Source organism: Solenopsis invicta, chromosome 6, assembly GCF_016802725.1.
Source record: "Solenopsis invicta isolate M01_SB chromosome 6, UNIL_Sinv_3.0, whole genome shotgun sequence".
Lineage (NCBI taxonomy): Eukaryota > Metazoa > Arthropoda > Insecta > Hymenoptera > Formicidae > Solenopsis > Solenopsis invicta.
The window spans coordinates 7,527,592-7,548,489 of NC_052669.1; the positions used below are offsets into that span (position 1 = coordinate 7,527,592).

At 42.6% G+C, this 20,898-nt stretch overlaps 1 protein-coding gene across 1 annotated transcript; it reads left to right on the forward strand.

Annotated features, from left to right (window-relative positions):
• Positions 1–177: 177 nt before the first annotated feature.
• Positions 178–20,577, forward strand: LOC105196525 (MOXD1 homolog 1). The gene is made up of 10 exons (XM_011162498.3): positions 178–1,242; positions 15,445–15,594; positions 16,814–16,987; positions 17,295–17,381; positions 17,839–18,028; positions 18,284–18,549; positions 18,643–19,061; positions 19,329–19,525; positions 19,635–19,765; positions 19,948–20,577. The coding sequence occupies exons 1-10, from the start codon at positions 193–195 to the stop codon at positions 20,116–20,118; spliced, it is 2,835 nt and encodes a 944-aa protein (XP_011160800.2). The 5' UTR covers positions 178–192; the 3' UTR covers positions 20,119–20,577.
• Positions 20,578–20,898: the final 321 nt, after the last annotated feature.

A 20,898-nucleotide genomic window follows, 5' to 3' on the forward strand; every position in this document is an offset into this window, starting at 1 on the left:
GATTGCACTTAAATTCGAGTGCAGCAGCTTAAAAGATGATAGATTAATTCCGTTTGTATATCCAACAGTGTGTTCGATAAGATAGATTAAACAAGAGGTAAATTGATGGCCGCAATACCGACAGCGAAGCAAACGGCAGAGTTCGCTTGATGATCGTATGAAGAGTCAAGAAGATAAAAAAGGAAGATAAAGATGTTGCTACTCAGGCTGATTGTGACACTGGTCGCGTGCTGGATCGTCAAATGCGACCTGTTGGACCTCTACGTCCAGCACATGGACGAGACCATGAGGACGATGCTGTACAGAAGTAAGCGGCATCCCATGGATCCTGTTAGCAGGAGAATAAAGAGGGGCCTCTACTCCTCGGACGAGCCGCTACTCAAGATCGGTACCTTCAAGAAGCAGCGGTTGGACGTCGACGAGAATTGGTTGAAGCAGTGGAAAGCCAAGAAGAAGATCGTCCCTTATAAGAAAGACGCTTTGGACTATTCAAACAAACGGGAGGAGAACCCGAGTCCCGACCAGCACGAAATATTCTCAGACGTGATACAAAATTCGAAAGACTTCGAGAGGACATCGACCGTTCTCGGAGACGCTGCTGAAAATTCGCAGCTGAACGAATTCTCGCAGGATCCGATAATTGAGGAACGAGAGGAAACTTCAGTGGCTGGACTGACAACAACGGAGGATCGGACTAACGTCGAGGAAATTCTCGTCGAGGATCTGGAAAGAAGATTATCCAAAGAAGGATATCCGGAAGAAAAGTGGAAGGATTCCGAAGAAATACAGAGCGAGGATAACTCGCAGTTCGAGATAATCAGCGAGAACGAGCGGATCAATCCGAAGCCGTTTGTCGGTCCGAACTTGAAGAGGACGCCAAGTAGCCGGGTGCCGAAGAAATATTTTCCGGAGAAGTATGCGCGAGATGCGAAGAGCCACGCGAAGGACGAGACGACGACGAGATCCAGGAGGAGTGCGCACCAAGACGGAGTTCATCACCACGACGGCCTCTTGTCTGGCCTCTTGGTGAGAGAGAGGAAATTCACCAGATATGAGAAGCTGGATGAGAACGGTGACGTGATCCTCGAGTGGGATCCAGCGGACGAGCACAATGTTCTCTTCAGGGTCACCGCCAAAACCCTCGGCTACGTCGGCATCGGTTTTAACGAGAAGAGCAGCATGAAAGGCGCCGATCTCGTGCTCGCTTGGGTGGATGATCACACCGGCGCTGTCAATCTACTGGTAAGTCAGACTCCAATTTGATTTTGTCCCGATGTCCCGATAGTCGTTGATCTATAGGAAGGCAACCGGCCGTGCGCGATCCGATCGATAAATCTCGATGCCCGAAAAGGTGTCCAGAGGATAGGCTCTCCTACAAAAAAGTATCGGACCTGCATAGCTTCGACCCGCTGGTCCAGCTGAACTAATACGTCTATATTATCGAATCTTTGTAACGCAGCTTCTTATAGAATCTGCCGCTTTAATGATATTAGATAACACAACGGATTTGTGATTTTTCAACATTATATGCATCCTCCAACATCGTCAGCGTCATTCGGTATTATTTAAAGATACTATTTCTCCTTCGCTAACTGATTTCCTCGTAGAAGCACAAAGGTCCTTTCGATAATTAACATAAGACTGGATGAATTGGTTTAGAAATCTACTGCAAAGCGATTTTCCTCTCGGCGATTATTCACGCCTCGCACTTCAAGCGGGCAATTATTTTCACACGACTGCGACGCGGTGAAATTAGCGCGGTCGTCACGCAAAAAGAGATTTGCGTAGGCATGAGAACGCGGGCAAGGATTAATAAAACGATCGTGGTCTCGGTAGATGGACTAACGCATCGCCGTCGTCGCGTTCAGCCGTGTGGGAAGGACTCGTTTTCTTCTTATCTCGCCTATCGATTGCGTATGCGGCGGCGCATACGATATCGCGCGGAATGAAACGCGGCTGCTTACTCGTATTGCATTTAATTATTTTTTTCTTCTTTTTTCCAAATGTCTTGGTTCTTTTTCCGCGAGTCACCTCGATGACAGAGGAGATATGAAAGTTGTAACAGCGAAAGGATAAAAGTATTTAAAAAATTATGGGCATTCTACAAGATTCCTTGAAATTAAAAACGATCAAAGACATTCTTGATACGTAATCGTTTGCAAGGATACGTTTAATCAAAGATATGATAATGAATTTGCTCAAGTATATAAAAATAATAAAGTAAAAAAATAAAATAAAATGTTGGGAAAAAATAAAAAAAAAGATTAAATGAAATATTGATGAAATGTTCGAGCGCGAGGAAAAGTGCACGATGAAGAAACTGAGTTCTCGGCTCGATTTCGCGCCGAAGCAGTCCCTCACACGAGGTATCCGAGACAGTTCGAAACCTGTCGGCGCGTATCTCTCTCCGACGAAGGTCCGCGAAGCTGGGAGATGGTACAAAAAGGGAGCGACAACAAAGGGAAGGACGAGGAGAGAAGGAGGAAGACGGAGAAGAAGAGGAGGAGAAGGAAAGGTACGACGAAGAGATGAAACGAAGGAAACGAAAGGTGGAAAAAGGAGCTAAAGAAACGCGAAAGCCGGGGAATTAAAGGAAGATTAAGAAGGCGGTTGCAGCAGAAAGGGAGGTCGAGTCTTGAAGGACCTGCGAGAGGCTTCAGAGGAGAAAGGGACTCCAGAGGAGAGAGAGAGAGAGAGAGAGAGAGAAAGGGAACACAAAAAGGCTATCGCAAGTATTCCCCTCCTCCCCTAAGCCACATTTCTCCGGTCAAATGACGGAATTGCTTTCGAAGGAGAAGTCCGCTCGCGCAACCAATCCGTATTAATAAGAAGCGTTAATTAATGCGACGTCGCGGCCGATGAAGTCGTTTTCGTTTCCGTCCAGGTGCATCAGCCACGCCGGACCTACCTAACATCCCCTCACGTACAGAACGCGTATGACGGAAGACGAGAAAAAATTATAGGTTCGCCTAAATAACAAAACCGATCGACAAAAAACAAATGATAAATGTATCATTATTATACGGGGCAGAGTAATTATTGACTTGACAATTAAAGCTGAACGGCAGCTTGGGACGTTTTAATTGGTACGATCGCGGGTACTAGAGAGCCGGAGTACGAAGGACCGAACGACGGAGTTCCAGGCCCCAGAACCTGCTCCAGCCCGGACCCTGCTTCCTCGAAATTCTAATCTTAATTAAATTTATATCCATTACGCCTGACGAAGCCCGGCCGACGCCGCCGTATCGCCGCGCGCGAGGAATTCCTTCAGGAGAGCAGGAGTCCCCTCCGTTTAACACAGAAGCTGCAGAAAACGCGGAATCTACACGGCGGCGGCTTCTTGCACTCGACTTCGACTTCGTAACATTTTCTTCCTCCTATTTTTTTTTCTACGCTGCAAGACGAATTGATTATGATCTACCTAGGGGCGTATCGAGGGTCGTCCAGATTGCAAAGCGACAAACCCTGCTTAAAAGATCAAGTAGAACTAGATAAGAAAAAAAGTCTATATATATAATCCTATCGTATTTTTGGTTTATAAATATCAGATTTTTTTAAATATTATTTAGCATATAATTTAGTGATTATCTTTAATCGATGTCTGCCTGACCGTGTTTTGTCGAAATTGATATTATCCTAACATGTTTACATATTATTTGATGCATTACTTTAATTTTAGATCTTGTTTTTTTTTATATATAAATAATTAATATTTCTTACATACATATAAATTACCTATTATTTTTAATATATGTATGAAGCATATCTTAAGCAAATTTTAAGATTGGATTAAACAAGTTATATAGAAAAACATGCACACGTTCAGATAATAATTTACTTATTTAAATGAGATATTATTAAGATAATAGATGACTTTTTTATAGTAGATTAAATATGGGTTTGAAACGATAACTTTACCATAAAATTAAATAAAAGATTCCAATAAGATTTAAATCTGTTTTTACCATTTTCTATGGGTCTTTTCGAACTATTATAGAAAGATCTCCTTTTACGTACTCTTTTCTTCGGATTTAGTTTGCTAGTCACTCGTCCCCTCTAGAGAGGGAAGACTAAAACGAGAGTCACGCGATATGTATCCCAACGTGTCCTAAATCTCTCCCGAAGTGAAGTTTCGGTCCCGACGAGTGGACTGTGGCATTTTCATCGACTTCGGATTTTCGAGTCAATTTACCTGAGTCCTCGTCCCGGCGACAAGAGGGTTGGAGAAAAACGGTGAGAAGAAAGAGCCACAGAGAAAGATGAGGGTGATGGGTGAAGGAGGAGGAGAACAGACTCAAGAAAGTGAGAGAGACAAAGAGAGAGAGAGAGAGAGAGAGAGAGAGGTCGGGATAAAATTAACGAACGTGGCTCCACAACGGTCGAGATAACGTCGTGATAAATTTACGTCCGACCGGCGGCCTCTCACTGCGCGTTTCTTCGGTGTATGCGATCGATCTACCCTCGTGCCCTTCTTACCTTGATGAATTGTAAATCTCTCGATGCAACGGATCGAGATTGAACCCCTCATCAACGGGGATGCTGCATGCTGTGGGGATAATTCGTCACTGTGTAAATTAACAAAAACGTGTAGAAAACCTTACTGTTCTCTTTGCTCATAGCAAATTTAGTAATTGATAGTAGAGGCCTGTTCTAAATTTCATTCTAAGTAAATAACCAATTTACGTGCAATTTTCAGAAGTGATTCTTAGAAAGAAAAAGATTGCCAAATGTCACTTAAGTATTTTTAATAATATATTTCCCATTTTGTATTAATTTCTACGTAAATAAATGTTAAAAATTATAGTTCAATACTTTACATATATATTATAATGTTTAATCTTTTACCAATAACCTAATTTATTATAAATCTTTTTGCTACCTGCTGCAAAAGGTATTATTCAGCAAGTCGCTTAAATCGTATTAAATTAAAATAATTAAGAAGGCAAGAAGTTATTAACTAATATTTACTTTATTAATAATTATTAAATATTTGATAAATGAGTAATATAGATAAAAATTTAACATCACAAACAAAACTAACAAAAAGTAAGAATAAATTTATTAGTTATTAAACTAATGAATTAATTCTTACTTTTTGTTGGTTTTGCTTTTGATGTTAAATTTTTATTTATATTACTCATTTCTTATTTATATTATATTTAATGACAAAAATAATACTAAATATTATTTATATAAAAAAAAATGAAAAACATTGATGGTTTAGGAGACCTGTATACGTATGCAGAAACTCTCACCTGTATCTAAATTATTGTATACAATTGCTGTCATAGTCGCAAATAAACATATCGCTTGCAAGAAACGACATTTTTGTAAGGAAGAAGATTTTTAATCGCAATTTATAATCACGGAGCTACCCCCCGTCGAGGCGACAATTTGTTATTTGCCAGTACACCCACACATACGCACATGCACACATATGAAATGTCTTATAACCGCCTTTGACAAATATCGCTGTACGCGCGTACCTGTTGCACTGACGAGTGATGCACTTACATGCGTTCGGGTTCAAACGTCCCGAAGGTGGCTGGATGTGCCGGCGGCGACGAAGGATACACACACGGTGTGTGGATATAAGGGTTGCGTACGTGAATTCGCGCGGCCGAGTGTGGTCGTGTGTGAAGATCGGCGACGGTAAGAGGACGAGGGAACGGAAGGGAAGGGCCCGCTGGTTACGCCGGGCTCGGAGTTAGGTCCGAGGGGCCCAGTCAAGGCCTCCAGACATCGTCGGCGGGGGGGCCGTGTGCGAATCTTTGAGCATCGCTGCCGAGAAGGACGAAACGATGGTCCTGGGCCCGATGAACGAGCCGGCGATGTTGTATGCGTATCGTATGCGATACCTTGAGACCCCGAAGATCCCGAACATCGCTCCAAGTACTCGGGACCTCTTAATGGGGTCTGCTGATTAAAAGTTAGCAAGTGAGAGAGATAGAAAAGGAGACGGACAGAAAGATTAAACAAAATCAGATTATACACAAATCGGACAATAAAAATCGGGGTGCGCCGTCGAATCCTTCATTCAATCAAGATCGTCTCAATAGAGGAGGATCCGCGAAGGTCGGGGATAATTAATTAATCGACATTAATTCGCGACGACGCGAACGGAGAGGAGATGAGTCTTGCCGGCACGGTGGCGGCGGCGGCGGGGCCAGGAATGAATGGAGGGTCCCTCGTCCTTCGGCAGCCGAAGTGACAGAGCAGAGAGAGGCTTTAAAGACGCGTCTGCTCGCGACCGTTGTCGTCGTCGTCGTCGTCGTCCAGCGTGACCGACAATGCGTGCGCGCGTATACGACGATTGCGATCGTAATTTATTACTGCGCCGGGAAATACGAGTCGCTGCGCATCGCATACGAGTGAATCTGAAATGCACGTAATCTGCGATCCGTCCATCCCTTTGGTCCCAGGGGCCGACGGGTCCGTTCAGGACGTACGGGACGGACGGACAGTCGGACAGAAGAGTCCGAGCGCAACGGTGCATGGACGCGGGACCTCCTCTCCTCTCCTCTCCTCTCCTTCTACCCATCTCTTCCACTTCCTCCACCTACCCGATTTCGCTGCGATTTTTTTCTCATTATCCTGGACGATCCTTCTTCTTCGTTTTCTACCACCGGCTAACACGTTTTCGTCCTTTTCCAATCCCACTTCGCCTCGTCGTCGCCCCTTCCCGCGCGCGCAGATACTCTGCTGCTATCTTCTGACAAAGCGCAGTGTACATGCCGAAGAAACGCAAGAATAAAATCCTTAATGCATCTTGGATGATAGCCAGATAGCCGGTGATCAATGGTTATCGCGTCGCGTTTAAGGATGATTATGCAGAAGTAGAAGAATGGCAAAAAAGTTACCGAGGCTAATCCAAGTAATACAAAGCAGCATCTGCAATTGATTGTTGCTAATTAACGTCGTTATGCAAGGATAAAAATTCCTAATGTATCGCCTCGAATTAATTCATAAAGAGATAAGCTGAAAAACCATTTTTAACCCGTAGCCCAGAGACAATCGTAGACATGTAATCGCAGCTCGCTCCGAGCGTGCAATAAAAATCCGTCGCGCCGGTAGCGTGTACTAATAGCGCGATTAGCGGCGCGGGAAAGGTGCGGATGTGGAAGAAGTGTGGGTAGTGGAACGGAGGCTGTGTTGTGCAATTTATACAGTGTTGTAAGCTATCTAACTACATGTATCTAATTACTCTATCTAAATATACTTTGTGTATCTGCACCGAGAGAAAAATTTCTAAATTTTAATAAATATTTATTAAAATAAACTAATCTGTACCTAGTTGTTCATGGAAAATGTATATCTGTGCCCAGTTACATACGCGTTTCCTTTAAATAATTAACTGAAACTATATTTCGATGTTTTCAAATATATCTCTTACAACACTGCATACGTACGCACATATGTATCTCCGAATGCCCTGAAGGTGGGTCAGGCAGCTGCTCGACTTTATTGCGTTGCCTTGCCGTGCGGCTGAAGCGTCAACAAGGTGTCGTTTACGCCTGCGACCGGCACATGATACGGTTTATCCTCTTTCCCGAGCGCGAAGAGGAAGCCAGGAATTCGCCAGAAAATTTGTCTATCTTCTTCGTCTTCGCGCTAATCATCGCGCTCCAATCTTTCTCGCTTCTTCGTCGTCGTCGGATCAGCTCATCTTAGTCGGTTTTTTGCGCCGCTTTATCTCCGTTCCGTGCGTTACACCACGTTACTTCTCGAGAAAGAGACGAAAAGAGGGATCTCAAGTTGTCCAGGAGAATATTTCATGGATTAAGATTCACCTCGTGCTCGGCGTGGCAAGCTCAGTGGGTCATTCTTCTCGTAATAAGCCGCCCAGGTCTTCCCTTTTTAGCGTTCACTTTTCGAAGCAAATCTCCAAAGATGACAATTAATTTTTCTCGAGAAGTGGGATTACATTTAAAGTTTTTATTTAAAAAAAAAAGTAGCGGAAGTCAACGTCTGATAATGATTGCGAGGATTTTATTGTAACCGAAACCCATCGCACCTCCTATCGTTGGAGTATAACGGAAAAGAGGGGTCGGGGAAGGGAGCGGACGTCTCGAGCGGAAGTATCGATTGTCAGCCGGGGCGGACACCCGATATGGCAAAGAGATTTCTGCATTATTGATAAACGAAGAGCGAGGCGCTCATTAGCATTCCCGGCGTCGGAGCCGACGTAATCCGGCGTATGATTTACGGTTGCCGCGTCGCGGAACCGGTCCACACCCGGGCCAAATGAAATACCGTCCGCTACGCGCGCCATTTGTCCAGTCCTGTGTGGCAAACCACCCCTCGGCTACGGCGTAGTACCTGAATCATCGTTCGTTTCTTACCCGACACGAGAAATCCGCGCGAATCACCCATTCTGTTTCTCTCCCCTGCCGTAATCCGAGACCTCGGTTTTTCGCGAGAGCCCGACAACTTTACCCGTAACGATCGACCGCTATGGCCGGATTTCTCGAGGAATCCACGGAACTTGTGGTACGATATTAATAAAAGAGTATTAATAAAAAGATTTGTAATTATAGCGCGTGGTGACGCATGACGTTCGCAGATCGCTGGTCATTTGAGGAGAGCAAAAAAGTGTCCCATTTTTGGAAATCTTCTTAAAGACTGCTGTGCATATTCTTCTGCGCTTTTACACAGTTCATATTTAGTAAATATTTAGTAAATTTAAACATCTATGAATATCTATGAATGTTTATTAGTCACTACGTACACTTTACATATTTTTACAAAACTGAAGTCGACATAGCTTCAGTAGTTTTGGAGAAATCGTATTAGTCGATTTAAAAAAAAATCTGTTTTAAAATTTAGGTAACATAAAAAATATTTAAGCGTACAAAAAATTGTAGATAATTACTAAATGTGTAAAAGCATAAAAGAATGTGTGCGATAGTTTTCTTTAAAAACATTTTTAAATAAACAAATTTTTTCGTACTTTGGATTAAAATACCCCATTGAGATATTATCAAAGTGTTTCATGATTGAAATTAATGATTGAATCTAACTTTGTGTTTGACTTCCGAAGAACGATGTGACTCTGTCGGTTACTCCAGCTTAAAACTTTCGTGCACTGGAACAATAATCTTTACTTCGAGATTTCCGTTCTTTAACTGGATATATCCAACTGATAAAAACTGATAGGGAAAGGAAAAGGAGCGCCTGCAAAATCGCGGAATCTTATGTCCGTTTCTCTTCTACAAATTACAAGAGCTAGAAGAAGAACAGTTCGAATCTGAACGATTCTGGAGTCAGTGTTCAGCTCAAGTACGGAAACCTCTCCCCGGTCTTCCTCTTTGCTTTCTGCCACGTTTTTTCGGCCGCACCAGTTATCCGTAACATGTAGCAGCGCGATGAGAGTTGCAAGGCTCCCCTTTTTCGTGTCCTGATTTGCCCTCCGGGCCCAAAAACAACTCAGCTCAGAAAAGAAGAGCAAATTAGCGCTGTTAGCGGCCGAACCATCGCGAAACTGGTTCGCTGAAACGCTCACGTATTCCAACGAGACTCGTCTAGCTCTGACGAGCGACTGTACTTCCAAGTCCTGAAGAATCACAGCTCGAGAACTCTATGTTGTTTTCGAGAAATTGAATCTCGACTTCTACTTGAACAGTACATTGTATGACTTGAACTAATTGAACATTACGCACTTTTCGAACAATTTAAAATTTTATTAAATGTTTCTGAACTTATGAACGTACAGTTATGAGTATTATTGAGTGGTAAAAATGTACTGTGTGTAAATTTGAGGTGTAAAAATTAATATTCAGCTACAAAATATTTAACACTCACAAGCACTCGCGCCTGCAATTTTTTTTTAAATTGGGGCAATGCAAAAATTTTAGCCTGACCCGTTTAGTTTTAATTTTTTAAATAACTTTTTTTTAAATTTTTTAACAGATCTTATTTTTCTGATAGCTTAATCTGTATTTTACTGTTTCGCATATAAGATTCTAAGAATGTTTTGGTTACACAAAACGCTAAAAGTTATCGAAATTAAAGATTGAAAACTTCTCTAGGTTTATTCTTTTCTTCCTAATCAACAACAAAATAATGTTGGCCGCGAATGCCAGAATTTCGACCCTAGAACTAACTGCAAAGAACAATACAATAAAAAATTTGATTTATAATGATTTTTGCAGCTAAAATTACAATATTTAGAATATTGAATGAAATTTTTATATTTTTGGTAATGTTTTGAGACATGACCTGTACATCCTTAACATCCTTAACAGTCTCGATCAGAGAACTTTTACTCGACTTCACGTTGATCGGTGCGATGAGTGAAGGCACAAAATTCCACGTGCGATTAAAGCGTTAAACGCGGGAATCGTTAAGCGGGGGCCGCCGAGTAAATTGCGAGGGACGCGTGCACCCTCGTGCGGTCAGGCGGGCGCCCCCGCCGACGACGAGAGCGTCGGAGAAGAGGTTACCACCGCATTTTAATTCGTTGATTATTATTCTGCGTAACCGCTCGTAAAACCGGCCACGATGAGCCCTAACGACTCGCTGCTCGTAATTGCGCGTAACCGCGTGCGAGCGTCTCCGACGTCGGGATTGCCGCGACACGTGAGAACGGGGCCGGAATCGCGACTAAGAGCTCCGTAATCTTTTCCTCCTGAAAAAAAGACGAGGTAGACCAGTTTGGAACGTCGAGCGTAACGAGCATTTAATGCGAATTTATAGTTTTCTATATTGTGAGAGAAGTTATTCCTTTGGTCGAAATCTCACTTCTTCAAAACTGATAGATCTTTTCGCCCTCGCTCAGCTTCCCTCATATACACATTAGATACGCATTACAGAAAATATTAAATTAATACTAAAGTATTGAAGTTCTGAGCATTTGTGTGTGTGTGTGTGTGTGTGTGTGTGTGTGTGTGTGTGTAAAGCGAGCGATTTAGGATTAAGTTGGGTTTAGGTAGCGAATAAGTATAAAGTGTTATGTTTTTAAGAAAGATTTTAACCCCAAGGAGATCAATAAACTTCTATCTAGCTATCTACTAAAGTATTGAAGTATAAGAAACAAAGATTATTTTCACCCATCTAGATAAATTAATTTTTTTATAACAAAAGTCACACAAATATATTTTATACAAAGAATCGTGTTTGTCCCATCTTTTTGAGGGAAAGCAAGTTGTATCAATGTGGTCTACAGTCTAGCACAATAAATCTATGAGCGATTCGCGTGAAATTTGTCGCGACTGCCACGCCGATTCCCCGTGGGGTTCCCGAAGGACGCAGAGAGAACTCCTTTATTCCTACCCGAGGAGGGAACTGGTCGTCGCTACCAGCTGCCGCTCTGCCAGGTGGTAAAAAGGAGATTCGGCTGTGAGGAGGAGAAGAGGAGATACCGAATGTATGCGAGGGAGAGAAAGGGAGAGAGAAACGGAAAGTGCGGTTGGTTTCACCGACCGGTCTAGGGCAGAAGAGGCGAGAGGAAGGAAGATGCAGGGAAGAGTGAGTCCAGCGAAAGAGGACAGTGGTGTGGACAAAGAGAGAGAAAGAGGGGCTGAGGGAAGGCGACCCAAATGCACACTCTCACACACACATACACACATACACACACATGCGTACGAACATACGTGAAGCGCAAAGGAGGAAGAAAGAAAGAGAGAAGAGCGAAGAAGAGACCACCACCAAAACACCTGGCGAGCATCCTCCTTCTCCTAGTGGCGCCTCTCTTCAGAGAAATTCCTTCCTTTTTCTCTCCAGGACCGCGGGACCCATGGGAACCACGTTTGTAGCGCGGGCATAACGCGGCCAGCGGCGTTTCCCTTTTTTGTGGATGCCTGCGCATCCATCTGCCGTGGAAAAACATCTCACGAAATGCTTGGTCGGGATTTTGGGACGGCATTTTTCCAAGGCGCGCATTGTGTAGGATGAAAATCTTCAAAAGGGAACCCTTGTCTGAAGCGTTATCCAAGATCTTCGGAGACGAACGATCTTAAAATCCTGATCTTAATCCCGATATAAACAACTTAAGGCCCGACATATGCCGTAACGATCCAGGATTTATCTTTCTACAATTTAAACGTTTTTAAAGGCAAAGATTTTTCTTTAGAAAGACTAAACGCTGTTAAATTAGTTAAATTCTATCAAATTTTATTTTTAATCACTTCTATATGTTGCCACCGCTTCTACTCAATGAATTGTTAATTTAATCCTTTTGCACTTGTCGTTGTTTTGAAGCAACAATCTTCAAATTCATCCAAGCTAATCGATATTTGAACAACAAAAATATGGATTGATTAAACAAAGTTGTTCTTTTAAATAATACAAGTTTTGTGTTAAAATAATAAATTTCAATGCATGGATGTTAAAAATAACAAAAAAATATGTTTAATCCAAGGAATTGATTTAATTAAAATTCTTTAATATTTAACAGTGAAGAGCGATGCTCATCTCCTTGCATCGCACTCAGGGAAACGTCTTTTAATCTCGCGGTAAATAAAAAGAAAACGAACGACCGAATGCATATGTGTGTGTTCGTGCGGTGAAAAGGAATGCCTGAACTCTGAAACATTTCTCGTGAAGTGTCTCTCGTGAAGAAGAGATTCGTGTTATCGCTCAAGGATCCTCTCCCTTGTCCCGGGAAACGTCTCGCGAGCGGAGCACGCGTGTGACGCGAGCGGAGAAGCCTCTCAGGGAGATTGTCTGCAGGAAGTGGTCGCCGATCCGTGACGTCACGTCCGTCGAATCAATTTTCCGCCTTTTAGATGTGTGTGCGTGTGTGTGTGCGTGTGTGTGCGTGCGCACGCGCGTGTGTGTTTGTGTGTGTGTGCCTTCTTTCCGGTGGATCGAAGACGCCTCTCGATGGCTCAAATCTCGACCATCTAAACTGCAGTCTCTCCTCTTTCTTCACTTGCGTCTCGATGAGTCGTCAATTTGACAGAACTAACGAGCCTTAAACATCCGCCCCTCGTCGAGTATCGTGCGCGTGACCATTCGCGCTGAGGATTACGACAACGACACCGGCAACGACGACGCGTTATTCGTTATGACGCCGCTTCGAGGAAACCCGTTCCTAAATCGAGAAGTCGCGGGAGGCGACTTCCTCGTTGTCAGCCTTCGTGATTCACAGTCGCAGAAAATCAGGTGCCCGCGAGAGGGTCGTTTGCATAATACTTTCGTTTGACGATCGAGCCACTTTGCGGTGATATTTCTCGCCCTGGCGCGGTCGAGATAATTCAACGTGGGAATCGAGAGCGTTTTTATTCCCTTTTATATAAAATCGCTTTTTTTTGCGACACTCTCAACTGGCTTCCACAGAGTGGACTTACTTTACTCCCTCGCGAACCGCCCGAGCGTGTTTTAAATTTGTTCCCGATAAATTGACGCCCGAGATAGCGCGCGGACGAAACGAAAGTTGTCTTTACCATTCAATCTTACCGCGAGATAGAGCGTATATTAAAGTAATGGATCCACATTTGCCGACAGCCATGTCAAACGCGATAACGATACTGCAAATTAAATCTTGATTCATTCATATAAAATCTTGCAGGGCGAAAGAGCTGTAGAGTGTAAAAACAAATTATGATCAGCGCGAAAGCCTTACTGAACGAACGTTTCGTTCTGGAATACGAAATTTTGGATAACGACGGAATAAATTAGCAGCTCCTCTTAGGATACTCTCAGACCTTTTTTAATCGCCGAACAACGCTAGGGCTGTGCTAATTAACTCGATGAGAATATCCGGGCGCCATGAGAAAATCGTCTCGCGAACCTCGTGAGAACGCACTTGAACCCCACGAAATAGCAACGCGACTCTACCGCGCCGATCGAGATAAAAAAAAGAGATTCTCGCAGCCTTCCGGGAAGATTTATGCACGCGTATTATTATGACACCCGGCCGGGAGGTCGGGTTGTATCTCGCGAACTGATTGTAATTAAAACTAGCTTATCTTTGTTCGAAGATCAAAAATTATGTCCATTAACCTTGCGCGTAGAGGCATCATTAATTCCTTTAGGAAACGTAGAAATTATCGCAGTCTAAATTTGCGCATGCTATTTTTCGATGAAAATAATTCTCAAGTTTAAAAATAAGTTATTTTAACCAACTAATATTTATTTCAATCGAAGAAAACGCTTTGATCGAAAGGAGCTTTTCTTCAATGTACAAAAGTACAACTCGCCAAATAAAATGTTAACGAGAGCAGAATAATAATTCAAAAGCGGCGGGGTGAGAGAGTGTATAATTTCGAAACAGGTCTTCTCAGAGACACGAAACACTTTGTAAATCGTTTTACGCGTTAACGAGCGTCTGTCTCTCCCGCGTCACATTTTCCACCGATTTCTCGGCAACGTTTTAAGAGAAAGAAAGAAAGAGAGAGAGAGAGAGAGAGAGAGAAAGAGAGGGGAGAAACGCACCTATTATTGTTTCCTTTCTGCACGTGCTCGTTACGAGGCGCGTAGTATTCCACCGGGCATGACGACGCTCTCCGGCAATTATTCGGATTCATTACGTGCAGGAAGAGGACTTCCCTTCGGGAGCCTCACCACTCGCCCTCCTCCTCTTCCCTTGCACGTACGTCAGCAGGGCGCTCCACCGTAACCGGGGCCCAACGGACCCAAACGCCTGCGGCCGGCCGCCCTAACTCGCGTGCGCTACCACACACGGCAGCTGGGAAATCGTTCTCTTCTTCTCTCCTTTTTCTTTCCTCTTCTCTTTGAAGTGCAACGCCTTATCGTCGGCCCTTTAGATATCGGCTCGTGATTTCGCACACACGCTCCTTCATAGAGCTACAAGATGTTCCGCGTCCTCGACGTCTCGACGAGTTCCGGGAGCTCCAACTTTGCTTCTACAGAATAACCCGCTATAGACTTTAAATCTCTTATAGTAGCCGCCAAATGCCCTCTCTGTCAAGTTTCTATTGAAAATCGACTTCAGATAAATAACATTTCAATTTGCACATCTTTGAAATGAATTCTTTGGTTACTCATAATTTTTAATTGCGGATTATTGATGCCTTGACATTATTATTATTATTGTTGTTGTTGTTATGTATATCAATCGGATTTGTTCTAAGAATTTATGAAAGGTATATTTCGCGTCTAATATAATATAATTTTGTGAAAAGCGTCGAATCATCTTCTTCACAGTAGTAAGGTGCGTCACGTTGGTGGACATTAAGCCACCAAGTGAATGAAAGTCACGCCATAACAAAGAATAACGAAAGTTCATCGTACTTTACTTAAGCAGAAGTAAAAGAGAAAGTAGGTAAAGATGCAGGAGAGACGAATTGTGTCGTGTGGAAGGGCCCGAAGTCCCAGTTCGTCGGGTATGCGAACACCTGGCGTTTACCTGACCCGATAAAAGCTCTCGATCTCTCGTCCAGCAGCGAGTTTTCGGGCCCGCGGGGCCCTCGTTTCGACGAGTGCGTTGAACCTCCCTTCGAAAATTCTAACGTCTCCCTCTCTTTCCCTTTCACGTTCCAGGACTCACACGGTATCGAGACGAACGGCCCACCGCTCGAAGACGTATCCCAGGACGTCCATGCGCTCAGCGGCTCACAAAACGAGACCCACACCACCGTAACGTTCAGGAGGAAGTGGCAGACGTGCGACCCTCAGGATCGTCAACTCACGGTAAGTCCCGAGAAGGAAACGTCATTTTATAATGACTGTATTAACAATCCCGCTAAGCGAATGCAACTCTGACTGACCTTTCACTTCTCGTGTAAACGCGTAAGATGATCAATTTAAGCATAGTGTTGCGTTCAACAATTCCGCGACAATGTTGCAAATTTAAAAAATTAAGAGTAAGGAGGAAGTAATATATTAGAAGGATGCATTGATTTTGGATCGACTGCCTAGAAATAATTATTTCCCTACTATCCTATTTCGTGGGTACTATTTCGTGTTAGACCGATCCTTCATACAAATTTCTCACAAGTTTGATTAATTATTAAATTATATATTATATTTTATTTTCTAAAATGAAGTTTCAACATTTGTTCTAAAAAGCTGAAAGTGTGTTTGTGAATTTTTAGAGATTTTTGAATCATTTTAAATAGATGAAAGAATAAAAAGACTTGAGATACCAGGATGATAGGGATAAAACACCGTTTTGAGGATGGGTTAATATCCGAACACGGCAAGGTGCATTTCGGGCGTCATTTCAGACTTAAAATAAGTCTTATAAACTCTGCGGCCTGCGGGGGCCCCAAATATTGTGCGTAATTGAAAGGGGTCATTCTCGGATGCCAACGGTGATTCGCAGGCGCGCATTAACGCAGCGAGGGACGGGAATTTATCGCGCCTCGCTAACACCAAAATTACCTTCCGACCTCTAATCCGCTACTCTGTAATTAAAATGCGTGCAAAGAGAGCAAAGGAATCTTGTCGTGCATATCTCGCCGGCCAAACGGGATCCTTTAAAAGGGTCTCTGAAAGAGAGAGAGAACAAACGTCGTCCGAAAGATTTACTGTATAACCGTCGCGGCTACGTAGAATTCGCGAAGAACCCTCTTTCGATTTATGCCCGGAGGGAGGCAGGGGCCCCGCGGCTTTAAGAGGCCGTAGGGCCCCGCTCTCTCGAATTCCCGCGGCGGTATTTAGGCGTTTAGCATGCCGTCTGTCCCCTTTCGCCGTGGCACAATCCTCCTCCTGGCAGTCAACGTATTTGATTTTAATTGCAGTCACGCCACTATAATACTTTGTAAGATATATAATTTTTATTACTGGAATAATATAAAATAAAAAGAGGTAAAAGAGAGGATATCGTAGCTCGAGAATATTTTTGGAACGTATAATGCCGACGGATTACTGACGCTTTAATTAGCGAAATTCACCCGTGCGATTTCAGGGTGATACCATCTGGGTACTGTGGGCTCTGCACGACGTCGACCCCGAATTAAACACGGCTCAGTGGCACGGGCCTAGACGAGGTGGAAGGCCTTTGAGGCTGAAGACAGCTGCGGCACATTCTCCACCGCGAGATACTCGTAATGTACGGCACTGGGACGTGAAGCTGAATCAGGTAAAAGAACAGGACACCCTCTTCCCTTAATATTCTTATCTTCACTTATCTAACAAGTTCAGCTAACTAATGGCGCTCCGAATGAATCATTGATTTACTATTCTAATAAAGAAGAAGCCAAATAAATGAACATCATCCAATATTATCAGACATAAACAAAGAAGAATAAATAGTTGTGTTAAAGATCAATAGCTACATTTTATTCGTGTAATTAAATTGAATTTAAAGCTAAGCTCATGCCGATTTTTTTTTTCATCATACGTGTGGAATTAATGAATTGCAATTTAATGGTGTTCCCGTCCGGCAGTTCGATGTGGCCAACCATACGGATACTATCTACTGGTGCAAGATCTTCAAGACCTCCTTGCTGAAGAAGAAACATCACATGATAGGGGTAAGTACACGTCGATGCAAATTCTCGCTAACAGGTTTCTCGAGTAGACACGCCGAACCTCTTGAGAATAAGCTTAGGCGCTGCGATGGAATGCAAAAGGCTGGGCCTTATTCGTATGTGCTTCACGAATCACGGTCATTCATGCCGGACGTCGCACGGGGTAGACGCGCGCGTCGTTAGAATAAAAAAAAAAACGCGGAATGATGTCAGCGTGCGTACCGAAACGTTCACCGACTATCAAATAAGCGGACGATCGCGGGAAAAACAATCGCGATCGTTCCCAGGACACTCTTGTACGCACCGGCCCAAGTCTTTCGACAGCTTGTCAAGTTTCTGCGAATGTAATCTTCATCCCGAAGTGAAGAGAGATCTCGCGCAAATTTCGAAGATCGCCTAATTCAAGGCGGGGCGATTTTATATAGGCGTCTCGCGTTTATACATTATTTATGCGTTTCAGTATACACCGCTCGTGGAGAAGGCTAACGAGGATCTGGTCCATCATGTAATTCTGTACGAGTGCGCGTCGACGGATCCGATCCTCGGCGAACACGCCAGGATCGCCGGCGCTCGCTGCTACACCCCGACGATGCCGCGAGAATGGGACTCGTGTCTGCAACCCGTCCTCGCGTGGGCTCGTGGCAGTAAAGGTAAATTATCCTAAAAAGTGCAGGCGGATTGTCAAACGAAATAATTTATTCCTTTTCGAGAAGTCTCTTTCGGTAAAATAATTTACACAAAATTCTCCACGAGGATCTAAAACGTTGAAACAAAGCTGACGAAGATAATCTAAATTTTGTTCACGTTAAAGAAAATTGTAAGAAGATTCCTGAACGATGAATTAAGTTACGATATTTAAAGATTTCCTTTAGCCTAATCAAATTGTCTACCGTTGCGTTACGCAGGAGAATGGATGCCGGAGCACGTCGGTATACCTATAGCGGAAAACGGCGAGAACTCGTACTATATGCTGGAAGTTCACTATAACAATCCGACCATGAGGAGGGTGACCGACAGCAGCGGGATAAGAATTCACCTGACTCCGAAGCTGCGGTCACAGGAAGCAGGCATTCTCGTGACCGGCGTGGCGGTGAGCCCCCTTCATCTGGTACCCCCGCAGCAAAAGGAATACGCCACCGCTGGATATTGCACCCCACACTGCACCAACACGGTAATTTAAAAAATTACAAACAGTGCAGCGAGCATGGTGTACAATACAATGGAATGTGTGTAGAAAAAAAATGGATGTCAAATTTTGTTTCAGATGCTCCCCGACGACGGCATCAATATCATATCGGTCGTCTTGCACTCGCACTTGGCCGGCCGACGTCTCACCCTGAAACATGTACGACGAGGTAAAGAGTTGCCAAGGATAGTCCAGGACAATCACTTTGACTTCAACTATCAGCAGTCCCACACTCTGGAAAAAGAGGTGAAGGTGCTGCCTGGCGACGAACTGATTGCGGAATGCGTTTACGGCACTCTGGACAGGAAGAAACCGACCGTAGGCGGCTACGCGGCTACCCAGGAAATGTGTCTGGCATTCGTCATGCACTATCCCAGAACACCTCTCGCTGCCTGTTATAGTATGACGCCTGTCAAGGAGCTCTTCAGGATTCTCGGCGTAAACAGTTTCCGGGGGGTGACGATGGATTACTTGGAGAAGCTGTTCCTAACAAATGGGTGAGTTACTTCGTGCGAGATAATTTTAGAATATTCGATTCTTTAAAATTCGTTGTTGTTTATAAATTAAATTCCTAAAAATTTTTTAGTTTACTTCGTGCATTATTATCAGTACAGATTCTCTCAAGTTTGTGAAATATTAAACTTTTCTTTGACATTGATGTGGAAAAGAGAAGAGAGAGACGGATTTAAAAAATGTTTAGTAAAGAAATGATAGATTGACATTGATTTTCAATTATAAAATTTATTTATTATAAAAAATTTTAGGTCTGACTTGATTTCGCCCTCGACGAATCAGCAACAGCTATTTGGTTATCCGGTCATAAAATCGACCGATGAGATCGATAAGACTGTTGTTAGAGAAGCTGAGTTTGCGTTAAGGGCGATGAGAGAACACCCGGAAGACAATGAGGACAATAACGTTTACTCGCGACTCGTCATTGAAGATCCCGAAGAATTTCGAGGTATATATGATAGAAATATTTCAAAAATCTTGAAAATAAAGCATCAGTAAATAATTATAAAATCGTTTCTAAAAAAATCTTTTTCTTTAACATATTCTTGAATTTTCAGGTCGAACTATGGCCGAACATATGTTAGCTTTACCGTGGACGGAGGATTTGCTCACGAGATCGATAGAAGATAATCTTTATCACGGCAAGCACATGACATTCTGCAGAAAGAGGGATGACCAATTAGCGCTGGTAAAATCTCATGCTCCTAATAAAAATTTGAGGTCGCAATGATGCTCCTTCAAGAAAAGAATACTAAAAAATGTTATTAAATAATTTCTTTGATGCAAAGATTGAATTAATTAACTTTAGTAATATTATAATATATTATTTATCAAATTTAAATTAATTTCGTTTTTCATTAATTTTTCAAGCCGGCAGATATTCAAAACTTCCCGAATTTTACGGCGCTACCAGCAGCGAATAACACGCTCTGCAAAGAGATGAAGTTCTCGTCTGGCTCCTCCAAAGTTTTCCACACCCACTTGATGAACCTGGTCACTATTGTCGTCGCATCAATTATTACTATTGTCATCATGTTGTAAGAAGCCTTGAGAAGCGAATAGTCAACGACTGTATGGCGAATGCGATTCGCACCGTCACAATTACGCGAATACTATAAATACGGTTTCCGTCACGAATGTTTTCTGTACATTTTCAAATTTGCAAGCCTGATTAACTTATTAATTTAAGCGATGTTACTTTATAAGACGAGCGATTTTCTCGAACGAGCATCTACCGCTCGAAACAAGTCGGGATATTCCTAAAGTATTAGGTGCCCGGTCTTTTTTTTAATTTTCGTTGAACCGGCACACTAAGCGTTGATAGATAAATAAATATATATATATATATAAATATAAATATAAATATAAAAGTATATAATATAATATAATGTGTAAATATATAATAATTCTTATTTATAAGTCGTGCACTTTCTTCTGTTTTACCGTTTTGTAATACGTGTCTCTTGTATAAAAATAAATGTTTAAGCAATTTTTTTTAAACATGTTCTCACTAATACATGTTTATTTCATCCCCTTTTCTTCTCTTCTAATTTTTCTTTTATACTTTTTAAATGTTAATCAGCTAGAAGAGATCAATATCTTCATGATGAATCAAATAATGAAATTAATTAATTAAATTTATATTACATTAAATTAAAACTAATGTTATAAATTACTGAATTTGCAGAAAACCAATTCATAGAAATTTTACAAATCTGTATAAAAGATTTAAAACATTTAGAGCTGACAGAATTAATTATTCAACAATTATAAATTCTCGTACTATACATATGTATTTAACGTTTCTCGATTGTTGGATTT